Source organism: Trichomycterus rosablanca, chromosome 1 (assembly GCF_030014385.1).
Source record: "Trichomycterus rosablanca isolate fTriRos1 chromosome 1, fTriRos1.hap1, whole genome shotgun sequence".
NCBI classification, from domain to species: domain Eukaryota; kingdom Metazoa; phylum Chordata; class Actinopteri; order Siluriformes; family Trichomycteridae; genus Trichomycterus; species Trichomycterus rosablanca.
The window spans coordinates 60,918,035-60,930,131 of NC_085988.1; the positions used below are offsets into that span (position 1 = coordinate 60,918,035).

At 40.8% G+C, this 12,097-nt stretch overlaps 1 protein-coding gene across 1 annotated transcript in view; it reads right to left on the reverse strand.

The window, feature by feature from the left end:
- The window catches only part of prmt8b (protein arginine methyltransferase 8b), a 29,269-nt gene extending 18,870 nt beyond the window's left edge, over positions 1-10,399 (reverse strand). Inside the window, exons 1-3 of the mRNA XM_063005052.1 lie at positions 10,316-10,399; positions 7,285-7,524; positions 209-364 (exon numbers count right to left, since the gene is read on the reverse strand). Of these exons, the coding sequence (XP_062861122.1) occupies positions 209-364; positions 7,285-7,524; positions 10,316-10,384 (465 nt within the window). The 5' untranslated portion in view covers positions 10,385-10,399. The remainder of the gene's footprint in view (positions 1-208; positions 365-7,284; positions 7,525-10,315) is intronic.
- Between the last annotated feature and the right edge of the window lie 1,698 nt (positions 10,400-12,097).

Genomic DNA, 12,097 nt, shown 5'->3' on the forward strand with positions numbered 1-12,097 from the left:
TATCACACCATTACTCCAACTAATTTTAGGTCTTGCCACAAGACTAAAACTTTGTGTTTAATGTCTGCTTTTGTATATTATCTTTTCTTTTTGTGTTTACACCATCACTCTAACTTGTGTTAGAATGTGTAGAAACGTTTTTTTTCTTAATTGAATGCTTTTTTTATTTGTAAGCATGCTTTGTCTTGAGTTGAAGCTGTATTCTTACCCCATAGACGTGTTTGGCCCCCGCCTTAGCAGCAAACATGGAAAGGATTCCCGTCCCGCTGCCCACATCTAGAACGATCTTGTCCTTAAAGATGTGTTTATTATGATACATAGCGTTTCTGTAGGTCAGTGTCCTCACCTCATCCTTTAGCATTTCCTGTTGAGGGAAGCAAACATCAAATGTAAGTGTCTTCTCATACATAAACCATTTCAAATGTGCATTCAGTATTGCATATTACATACTAAATGCACTATTTGGCCACTATTTGGGTTCCTGTTAGCAAAGCAAAACCATCATTACATGTGAGCCTCCTCATCCAACATCAATGCTTGACCTCACAAATGGTCTTTAATTGGATGCACCCAGACAAACTTCTGTTAAAATTGCTTATTGTTTTGGAAGAGGATGTCTAACAAGATTATGGTCAGGTGTCCACATACTACATTTGATCATAATGTTTGGGCAGTGTAGAATGTCCAAAAGGTAATGCTACCTGTTGCACTAGTTGTAATAAGTTTGAACACTACTAAGGATTACAGTATGTGGTTTGAAATACAGACATATTATCTAATCTGTAGCATAGAAAAGTATTTTGAGCAATTAAGTGGGAGCTAGGCAAAATAGCAATCTTGCATCACAATTATTGGCTGAGTAGACACTAAGCTTTAGGGATTTACAGACTGGTGAATCGGACACTTACAGGAAAAAATACATTTGGTCTGTCTAAAAACCTAGTGCGCTGCCATGCTGGGTAGCTGCCTAAGTAGAGAGAATTCAAACATCAAACTTTAGAAGGCAGATTATTTAGACCCACTACTTAGACAGCAATTACATCACCAACTATCCCCACCTACTGCCACAATGTTAGCTCACTAAGCTGACAGAGTTAGCCTGCCTCACATAAAGAAAAAAGAAAAAAGAATATGAGCATTAGTTGCATTTAAAAATAACTCCACTCGCTGCCCTGTTTCTGTCCATCATATTAGAATTTTTTGTGAGAAAAGTTGTGAGAAAAGGCAGCCTTCTTCTCATGAGCATGTGTAGGATGACATAAAATGCTGTACATGTAGACAGCTCACTAGGGGTCTGTCTGAAAACAACCTACTGAGATGTCTACATAGACAGCATTTTACGTCATCCTAGAGTTGGCCGTCTGGCCAAATTTGGAATCTGAACAAGTGAGCTTAGTGAAAAAAGTAAGGAAGAACTTAATTACATCTTAGTTTTTGTTAAATGGCTTGTAAATAACTATGGTAGCACAAGGAAAAAGATTCTTTCGGGTGATGAGACACATTTCTGCAAAACAGCAAATACTTCTGCAAAACTGTACATCACTTGGCTAACACACATAAAACATGGTGTTGGCAGTATCGTGCTATGTGGGTGCTTCCCAGCAGCATTGACACAGAGATTGGTAAGAAATGAGGGCTGGATGAATGCAGCCAAATTTAGAAACATCCCTAAAGAAAACCTCCAGAGCACATGCAAAGTCGGACTAAAGCTGACAATGCCCAAAAGCATAACAATGGGGTGGCTATCAGGCAGGTCTAAATCTATTAAGGTGGCCCAGCCAAAGCACAGACTTAAACTCCATTAAATATCTGTAGAGAGAACTGAAGATGGCAGTAGATATGTTTGCTATTCACTCTGATAGTCTAAAAAGGTGGAGAATCATTTTCTGAAGAATGGGACAAACTGACCCCTAAAGATCCCAAATGGAATTCTACATAATTGCACAAGTGTATCGGGGGGCAGCACAGTGGCTCAGTGAGTAGCACTGTCACAAGAAGGGTTCGATTCCCAGGTGGAGCGATCTAGGTCCTTGTAGTGTGGAGTTTACATGTTCTCACTGTGTCTGCAAGGATTTCCTCCTGGTGCTTTGGTTTCCTCCCACAGTTCAAAGACATGCAACCAGGTTAATTGGAGATACTAAAGTCCCCTAGGTATGTGAATGTGTGTTTGCCCTGTGATGGACTGGCGACTTGTCTGGTGTGTTTCCTGCCTTTCACCCTGTGAATCGGACCCTCTGTAACCCTGAAAAATGAAGTGGTGGTAAAACAGACGATGAATGGTCAGGTGTAGGTGCAGTAATGTTGTTATTTGTAAACTAAAATATAAAGCTAAATGTGTCCTGTGATACTTTCACTAATAAACACAAGGAATGGGGTGTAAAACAATGGTAGCAGGTGCTCCAGACTGATGAGCTAAAATTGGACATTTTTGGCTGTAATTGAAGGCAGTTTGTTTACAAAAGGGCTGAAGAGAGCTACACAGATGACTCGGTCTCTACGAGCAACAGCAGAGCCCCATCAAAACTAAAAGCCCCATCACTGCTAAGAAATATGGGCAGATTTTAAGCCATTTTAGGATACCACCAGAGATGAGTCTGATTGATCCCAAATTAATTTTGCAGCATGAAAATAAGCCCAAACACAAGGCAAAAATCATGAAGAACTATGTTCAGCAAAAAAGAACAAGGATTCTTGCAACAGATGGCATGATACCCACAGAGCACTAATCTCTATATGACTTAGCCAGTCTGGAATTAGATACATGCAGAGACTGAACAAACTGGACAGCAAAGTCTACATCTACCTGTCTGTCTGTCTGTCTGTTCGTCCTTCCATCCATCTATCTCTCTCTCTCTGTCTTTTTAACTATCTATCTGTCCGTTCATCCATCCAACCATCCATCTAGCTAGTCTCACTGTCTGTCTGTCTTTCTGTCTGTCTGTTCGTCCATCCAGCCATCCATCCATTCATCCATCCATCTATCTATCGCTCTGTCTGTCTAACTATCTATCTGTCTGTCTTTTTAACTATCTATCTGTCCATTCATCCATCCAACCATCCATCTATCTAGTCTCACTGTCTTTCTGTCTGTCTGTTCGTCCGTCCAGCCATCCATCCATTCATCTATCCATCTATCTATCTCTCTGTCTGTCTAACTATCTATCTGTCTGTTTGTTTAACTATCTGTCAGTTCATCCATCCATCCATCCAGCTATCTAAGCTGACTGTCTGTATGTCTGTCTGTCTGTCCGTTCATCCGTCTGTCCATCCATCTATTCCTCTATCCATCCATCTATCTAGCTCTCTGTCTGTCTGTATAACTATCTATCTGTCTGTCTGTTTACCTATCTATCTGTCTGTTTACCTATCTATCTGTCTGTTCATCCATCCAACCATCTATTCATCCATCTATCTAGTCTGACTGTCTGTCTGTCTGTCTATCTGTCCAGTCATCCGTCCGTCCATCCATCCGTCCGTCCGTCCGTCCATCCATCCATCCATCCATCTATCCATCCATCTATCTATCTATCTATCTATCTATCTATCTATCTAGAACACCCACACTAATGTCTCACTGAGCCACTCTAAAATTACCTGTAGAGACAGAAGCTAGTCAAACAGCAAATGCCTGCATAATAATTGGGACAGGTTTTTTTTTAATTCTCATAACAAATCTAAAGTGGAACACCTTTAAACAGTAAATGTAATTAGTTAAGTTAATTAAAAAAACAAAAACCTATTATTAAGGAACAGTAATGGGGCTAATGGGGCGGGTCGCCTCTCACTACCGAAGAACAAGGTGAAGCCCTGAACATGCAAGAATGAAAACCAGCACCGCGCATCACCTGGCAAACTGTAATCTCAATGGTGAAGCATAGTGGCACCCAAAACCAGATGTGCAAAGTGTGTAGTGATGTATAGAACAGTCCAAATACACCGTTCAAAAAAATTAAAGAACACTTTACAAAATCACACACCAGATCTCGATGAATAAAAGATTTAAGCTGACAATCTTTACTGATATAAATTGTGTAATTTGTAGAGAACAAAATAAGGTAACAACATTCAAAATCACACCAAATATCAAAGTAAAAAAATAAATCACAGGCTGATCCAATCTGCATAATTTTATCACAGCAATTCATAATGTGACTCAGTAGTGTGTATGGCCCCCACATGCCTGTATGCACTCCTGACAACATCTGGGCATGGTGTCCCAGGGGATCTCTTTCCAGACCTGGATCAAGGGGTCAGTGAGCTGCTGGACAGTCTGTGGCACTACTTGTCGGTGTCAGGTGCACTGATGCATAACATTCCAGAGGTTCTCAATTGGATTCAGGCCTGGGAGACATGAGGGCCAATCAATGGCATCAATACACACTCTGGCCACATAAGGCTAGGAGGAACGCAGAGTCTACTGCTCCAGAGGTTATATGCTGGAAGACACATCAAACCTTCTGGTGACAACATGTATGGATGTGGCATCCTGGTACAGGTAGTGCCTCATGCTACCAATAGTGACAAGGACATACGCAAAACACAAAACTAAAGAAGAATCCGTCAGGAAGGATAAATGGAGAGTAATTGTGTGTGGCTACCACTTATAAACCATTCCCTTTTTTGGGGTTGTCCTGCTGTTGCCACTCAAGTGCACCAATTGTAACTTTCCTTTGCATCAAGGCAGATTCACGATCACGTCTGCTTCCTAACCGGCCGGAATGATATTCCTGAAGTTTCACAGACTTGGTGTTTATACTGTTCTGATTAAGTGTTCGCTTCATTTTTTGAGCAGTTTACTTTTCCCACCAATACTAGAGCATAATTAATGGATGTCGCATGAGGGACAGTTCCTCTGCAGTTCTGAGCTTCTTCACACAGATTAATGAACCATAGATATGCATAATTGAATCTAAATAAAAAAGAATCGTATGCCCCAGCCCCAGTGTCTACTAGGGCTGGGCGATTTTGCAAAAAAAAAAAATCTCGATTATTTTAATATTATTACCGATTGTCGATTACGATTTTTTTTTTTTGTTGTATAATGCAATTGAAAAACAATTTTTTTTTTTGCATTTTAATTTAAAAGACTGCAGAAGTGAAAAATAGTAACAGCACCACCTATAATTATCATTTCAAAAGACTCAAACTTTATAACAATAACGATATAACAATAATTAAAACAAAAATAGAAATCTTAATTAGCTATATCCTTTATAAGAATAGCTCACAAACAACCCTTACTTTAAATATTGTGCAGCAAAACCTCCTTACATTAGGAAAAGTGCAAAACTACAAAAAGATCTAGGCTGGGGGGGGCATCAAGTAATCACTCCGGGGGGGTGGCTGGAGGTCTTAAGTTCTGCTTCTAACAATATGCACTACAATTCCCATGCTCCCACAGTCACGTGACTATCACATGTCCCCGGTCAGTCAATCCTGATCGCGCACGGAGTTGTGATTCAGTTCGGCTGTGTTTGATTCAGTGACTCTAATTTGAACTCTTTTCTGTTTTGCAGATCGTGTTTGCGCTCCTTATTACTGAATCTAACCGTTACCGTGTATAATCCTTGTTGTCTTCCGTTTACTGTTTTAGTTTTCGCTGGTTTTGGACTCTACCTGATTTTGTACACTGTTTTTGCCCTTTTGATTTAAACTTTACTTGATTTATATTCCGCGAGCGTCTGGTCACTTTCTGCCTCGTGACATGTTAGTATTTTAATTAAAATTTAAAGTATGTAAACAATCGCGATTGTCACATTTCTAACATCGGGTGAAAACATTCATGCGAATTAACCGAATTATTCGTGAAAATCGTCTACCACTTTGTAATGTTGCCGTACCTTCTTTTCTTGTAGCCTTTGTAATGTGTGCAGCATGTGGTTTTGCATTGACGTGTTAAAAATGCATGGACGACTCTGGAAAATGTGTTGTCTTAAGGGCAGAATATGTTGCTCCTAAATCTCATGTACTTTGCATTAATGCGGCCATTACAGAAGTGTATATGTATGTAAAATACCTTTGCACAGGCCACCAACACAACCCCATATTACGACAGACTAGCTTTTGAATGTACAGGGTGAGTCAAAATGATGTTAACACTTGAATGGAAGAAACCACTTATTCACAAAACATACTTCATATGTGTAAGATGATTTACAGGACAGTCTCAACCTGTTCACCATCATGTTCAACACACAAAAAACAGCGAGTAACAGTACCATTTAAAGCCCGGACACACATTTCCACCATATAGATCCATTAGTGTTAACATCATTCTGACTCTGTATATTAACAAATAAAATTAAGTTGACCTGACAAAAAATTAAATATCTGTGGTTGATACTGTCTGCAATATAATAAATGACAAAGTAAATGTAGTAAACACTGTTTTTTTTCCCTAATGTCTCAAAATGTTTGCTAAAACATTTCAACGTACACTGATCAGCCATAACATTAAAACCACCTCCTTGTTTCTACACTCACTGTCCATTTTATCAGCTCCACTTACCATATAGTTCTACAATTACTGACTGTAGTCCATCTGTTTCTCTACATACTGTTTTAGCCTGCTTTCACCCTGTTCTTCAATGGTCAGGACCCCCACAGAGTAGGTATTATTTGGGTGGTGGATCATTCTCAGCACTGCAGTGACACTGACATGGTGGTGGTGTGTTAGTGTGTGTTGTGCTGGTATGAGTGGATCAGACACAGCAGCTGCTGGGGTTTTTAAATACCGTGTCCACTCACTGTCCACTCTATTAGACACTCCTACCTAGTTGGTCCACCTTGTAGATGTAAAGTCAGAGACGATCACTCATCTATTGCTGCTGTTTGAGTTGGTCATCTTCTAGACCTTCATCAGTGGTCACAGGACGCTGCCCACGGGGTGCTGTTGGCTGGATATTTTTGGTTGGTGGATTATTCTCAGTTCAGCAGTGACATTCAGGTGTTTAAAAACTCCATCAGCATTGCTGTGTCTTATCCACTCATACCAGCACAACACACACTAACACACCACCACCATGTCATTGTCACTGCAGTGCCACCTAAATAATACCTGCTCTGTGGTGGTCCTGTGGGGGTCCTGACCATTGAAGAACAGGGTGAAAGCAGGTTAAAAAAGTATGTAGAGAAACAGATGGACTACAGTCAGTAATTGTAGAACTACAAAGTGCTTCTATATGGTAAGTGGAGCTGATAAAATGGACAGTGAGTGTAGAAACAAGGAGGTGGTTTTAATGTCATGGCTGATCAGTGTATGTATTACAGGTATTTGTAATGTACCTCGTGGATGCCAAAGTGGGCGTATGAGTCAAAATAGTAATCACGCGAAGTCATCTCCTCTGGGTTAAGAAGCTTGGCCATTTTTCCACGTCCAGGGCATGTTGATAGTGCTGAAACATGTGGGATATGAGGAGGACGAGGAACATGATGAACCGAGGCCATCGGTTTAAGTACAGATTGTAACTGTAGAGGCTGCGATGAGGGGGCGCCGTCTTTGACCTGTTGCCTCTGCTGCTGCTTCTGCTAGCAATAAAAAGAAAACAACAAGGGTCAGCAAGCTTAAAGTGGTTTCAACTTTGTGATGGGTTTTTTTTTTACCCGGGCTGGAAACACTGAAAAGCGTAAATCCAAATGGCTAGACTTTTTGGCTTTTTACCTGTGCCAACCAGCCTTGGTTACCCCCATGAACTGAGTATTGTGTCAACATATACATTGTTAACTAGCTGCTTCATTCTGGTCATTATCGTGGTAGGTCCTGCACCACCTGTAAGGACTGAGCACAGGAATAGAATACACCCCTGTACAAGGTGCAGGATCACATGGTATAATACTCTCAATCACTCCCACCTAATGGCAATTTAGAGAAGGCTTTAGATTTATAAAACTGGGGGTAAACTTAATTACCTAGAGAAGAACTGGAGATTTTTGTTTTGTGTAGTTGTGGCAGCATAATGGTGCAACTGGGTGCTGCACAGACCCTGCAGAGGGGTTTTCTACCCTAGTCCCCATCAGGGTCTTTACAAATCTTGCACATTTTTCTAGATACTCTGGTTTCTGTTCACCTTCCAAAAAATGCAGAAGGTGCATTGGCTTTACTAGTGCCTATAGAGATGAAGTGAAAAGTTTACATACACTAAGACGCATGCGTGAAAAAAACAGTCACGTTGTCCATATTTATCTGGGCACATAGAAGAACATTAATCTATGATAATTAGAAACAAATTATAAGGCAGGGTGGTTGGGTGGCACAGTCATCTGTTATGCTAGCCCACGGCCGGTTTGCATCTTAGCAGTGCTATCAACTAGTCAGGTGTCTACTCAGACATGATTGACTGTGGAGAGGGTGGACAAAACTTGTGATGGACTGGCACTCCTGCCTTAAGCCCAGTTTTTTTATAGTGGTTCTAGCCCTGCCCCAAACATGACCGGAATAAAGCGATTAATAAAAACAAGATACAGTTGAGAGTCCCCACTATAAAAAACATCTCCTCCACCACACAAGGTAAATGACATTTCTCCCCAGTAGTACAGTACACCAATTTTAATATTTATTTACAGGTTTTACATGACATATTCACATATCAGACGATCGCATTTTATGGACCAGTGCTCCCCACTTTTAGTCCGTTAAATCGAAGTTCCACTGTGTATATACACTGATCAGCCATAACATTAAAACCACCTCATTGTTTCTACACTCACTGTCCATTTTATCAGCTCAACCATATAGGAGCACTTTGTAGTTCTACAATTACTGACTGTAGTCCATCATGCTTTTTTAGCCGGCTTTCACCCTGTTCTTCAGGACCCCCACAGGAACACTACAGAGTAGGTATTATTTGGGTGGTGCATCATTCTCAGCACTGCAGTGACACTGACATGGTGGTGGTGTTTTAGTGTGTGTTGTGCTGGTATAATTGGATCAGACACAGCAGCGCTGCTGGAGTTTTTAAACACCTCACTGTCACTGCTGGACTGAGAATAGTCCACCAACCAATATCAACCAATATCCAGCCAACAGCACCCCGTGGGCAGCATCCTGTGACCACTCATGAAGGTCTAGAAGATGACCAACTCAAACAGCAGCAATAGATGAGCGATCTTCTCTGACTTTACATCTACAAGGTGGACCAACTAGGTAGGAGTGTCTAATAGAGTGGACAGTGAGTGGACACGGTATTTAAAAACTCCAGCAGCGCTGCTGTGTCTTATCCACTCATACCAGCACAACACACACTAACACACCACCACCATGTCAGTGTCACTGCAGTGCTGAGAATCATCCACCACCTAAATAATACCTGCTCTGTGGGGGTCCTGACCATTGAAGAACAGGGTAAAAGCGGGCTAAAAAAAAGTATGTAGAGAAACAGATGGACTACAGTCAGTAATTGTAGAACTACAAAGTGCTTCTATATGGTAAGTGGAGCTGATAAAATGGACAGTGAGTGTAGAAACAAGGAGGTGGTTTTAATGTACTGTACTGATGTAAAAATGAATAAATTAACTAAATGTACATATATTTTACTCACTAGCTTTGCATAATGTTAGGACTCATTAGTGTCCCCATCAATTTATTGATATGGCAGGAATATATCAGATTGACAGGAACCCCCAGGTAGATTTGGTTCCCCCAAAATGTTATAAGGATGTATAAGTAACAGAAAATATAATTGCATTAATAAATAAAATAATATAAATCCCTAGGTTGCCATGACCTACATTTATCGTGCAAGTAAGTGCATGTCAACTTTCGAATTTAACTGTAGCGGTGAGCCGGTGAATGAATGGATTTGTACCCAGTTGTGCCCAGTTTTTCCAGACAGCGACGAACACGACGCGACCCTGACCACAAAAAAAGCAGTTTGTAAAATCGAATAAGTGAATGAATGAATAGAGCAGATTACGCTAACGGCATTATTACTGCAGCACGGTGTTCACAACCGCAATGTCCAGCTCAGGTCATTCTGCTTTTACGTTTATAAGGGAGGTATTACCGTATTAAATTAGTCCTGGGTGTATTTTAAACGCAGTGTTTGTATTACCGCAAGACCTTAATTCTGTACAGCAGGTTAGACTACATATATATGTATATAAATGCACGAAGCTATTGGTCAACGGCTGTATGCCAGCAATGTATGGTTCTAGCTGTACAGCACAATTCGCTCTTCGGTTTCAAACTGGACATATTCGGCAATGCACAGGACAACTATGCGATATAATAACATGTTTGGTTATATTACTCGCGTCTGCTTTAATGGCATAAACTGTAACGTGTTAGAAAAGCTAATTTTTTAAATATTTGACTTACCTCAGAGCTGTCAGCCTCCGCCATCTTTCTGCGCAGGAGCAGACACCGCGTCGAGTGCCTGAGTCCCATACGAACCGACGGGATTCCTATTAACTCGACTTGGGCACAAATTGTTTAAATCCTCCTCGATATTATCTATATACCTCTTTCCTGAACCTTAGCATATGCTGAAGTATGAAGCACTTTATTCTTCATATAATATCACCAGTTTGCTTACTTTATACCTTCCCAAAATGTGCATAATTCACCTAATTAGATTTAGGCAGGATAATGTCAAAGAATTTGACACCTCCGACTCTTTTCTGATACGACTCGACGACTACCGAGAAGATCCAGAAGAGTCCTATAGTCCATTGTGAAGTTAGCTTAACGATCCTAGAAAACAGCAGTCAAATAACCAGTTGAGTCAAATTAGTCTTCAGCATTTGCCTGGCACATAAACATAAACACCACCTACATTTATTTTAAAGTTCAGTCAGCCTTGCTGTATCGTCTGATGTCCTGATTCATGTCCGGATTAGTCGTGTCGGGTGCGTCCTCCATCCTCCATCCAAAGTTCCCTTCCTAAAGAAGTTCATTTTGGAGTTGAGTAGGAGTGAGTGGAGATGAACCCGAGACTAAATCAGTGCCTCCTACACTCGCGATGGCACCTCCACCTGCCCACACACCGCACGCACCGAGCATCACTGAGAGCTCATCTCATCTCAATTCGTTATAAATTCACCCAGGATATTTTAATACACCAGTAATCTGTGTTTCGATTATATGCTACAGTGCCATGACCAAAAATCCCCCCAACATATTTTACATTCAATGCAATGCAGGTCATACATTTACATATACGTGTAGGGAACATAAACAGAGTTTCTTACATTTACTTTGACTTTTATTTGATTGCAGACAGGATGAACCTGAGATATTTCATGTTTTGTCTGCTCGACTTCATTTCATTTATTATTAAACATCCATTCCTGCATTTCAAGCCTGTAACACAAAAAAAGTTGGGACAGTAAAGCATTTACCACTTTGTAATGTTGCCATTCCTTTTCACCACACTTAAAAGACGTTTCGGCACCGAGGAGACCAAGTGATTTAGTGTTTCAGCTTTTATTTTGTCCCATTCTCTCTGCAAACTCGTCTTAAGATGTGCAACAGTACGGGGTCGTCGTTGTTGCATTTTACGTTTCAAAATTCTCCACACATTCTCTACTGGGGACAGGTCATGCTATACTGTTGTTGTTGCTGTTATATTTATACAACTTTCTATTATTTAATTAGATGTTTATATGTTGACACCAGCACCAAAAGAAATTCCTTGTACACCTGGTACTTGGCGAAAATAAAGATTCTGATTCTGATTCAGGACTGCAGGCAGGCCAGTCCAGTACTCGTACCCTCTTCTTCCGCAGCCATGCCTTTGTAATGTGTGCAGCATGTGGTTTTACATCGTCTTGTTGAAAAATGCATGGACGTCCCTGGAAAAGATGACGTCTTGAAGGCAGCATATGTTGCTCTAAGAGCTCAATGTACTTTTCTGCATTAATGCTGCCATCACAGGAGTGTAAATTACCTTTGCCAAGGGCACTGACACAGCCCTATACCAAGACAGACCCTGGCTTTTGGACTTGTTGCTGATAACAGTCTGTATGGTCCTTTTCGTCTTTGGTTTGGAGCACACGGCGTCCATTTTTTCCAAAAAAGACCTGGAATGCTGATTCATCTGACCACAATACACGTTTCCACTGTGTGATGGTCCATCCTAGATGCCTCAGAGCCCAGAGA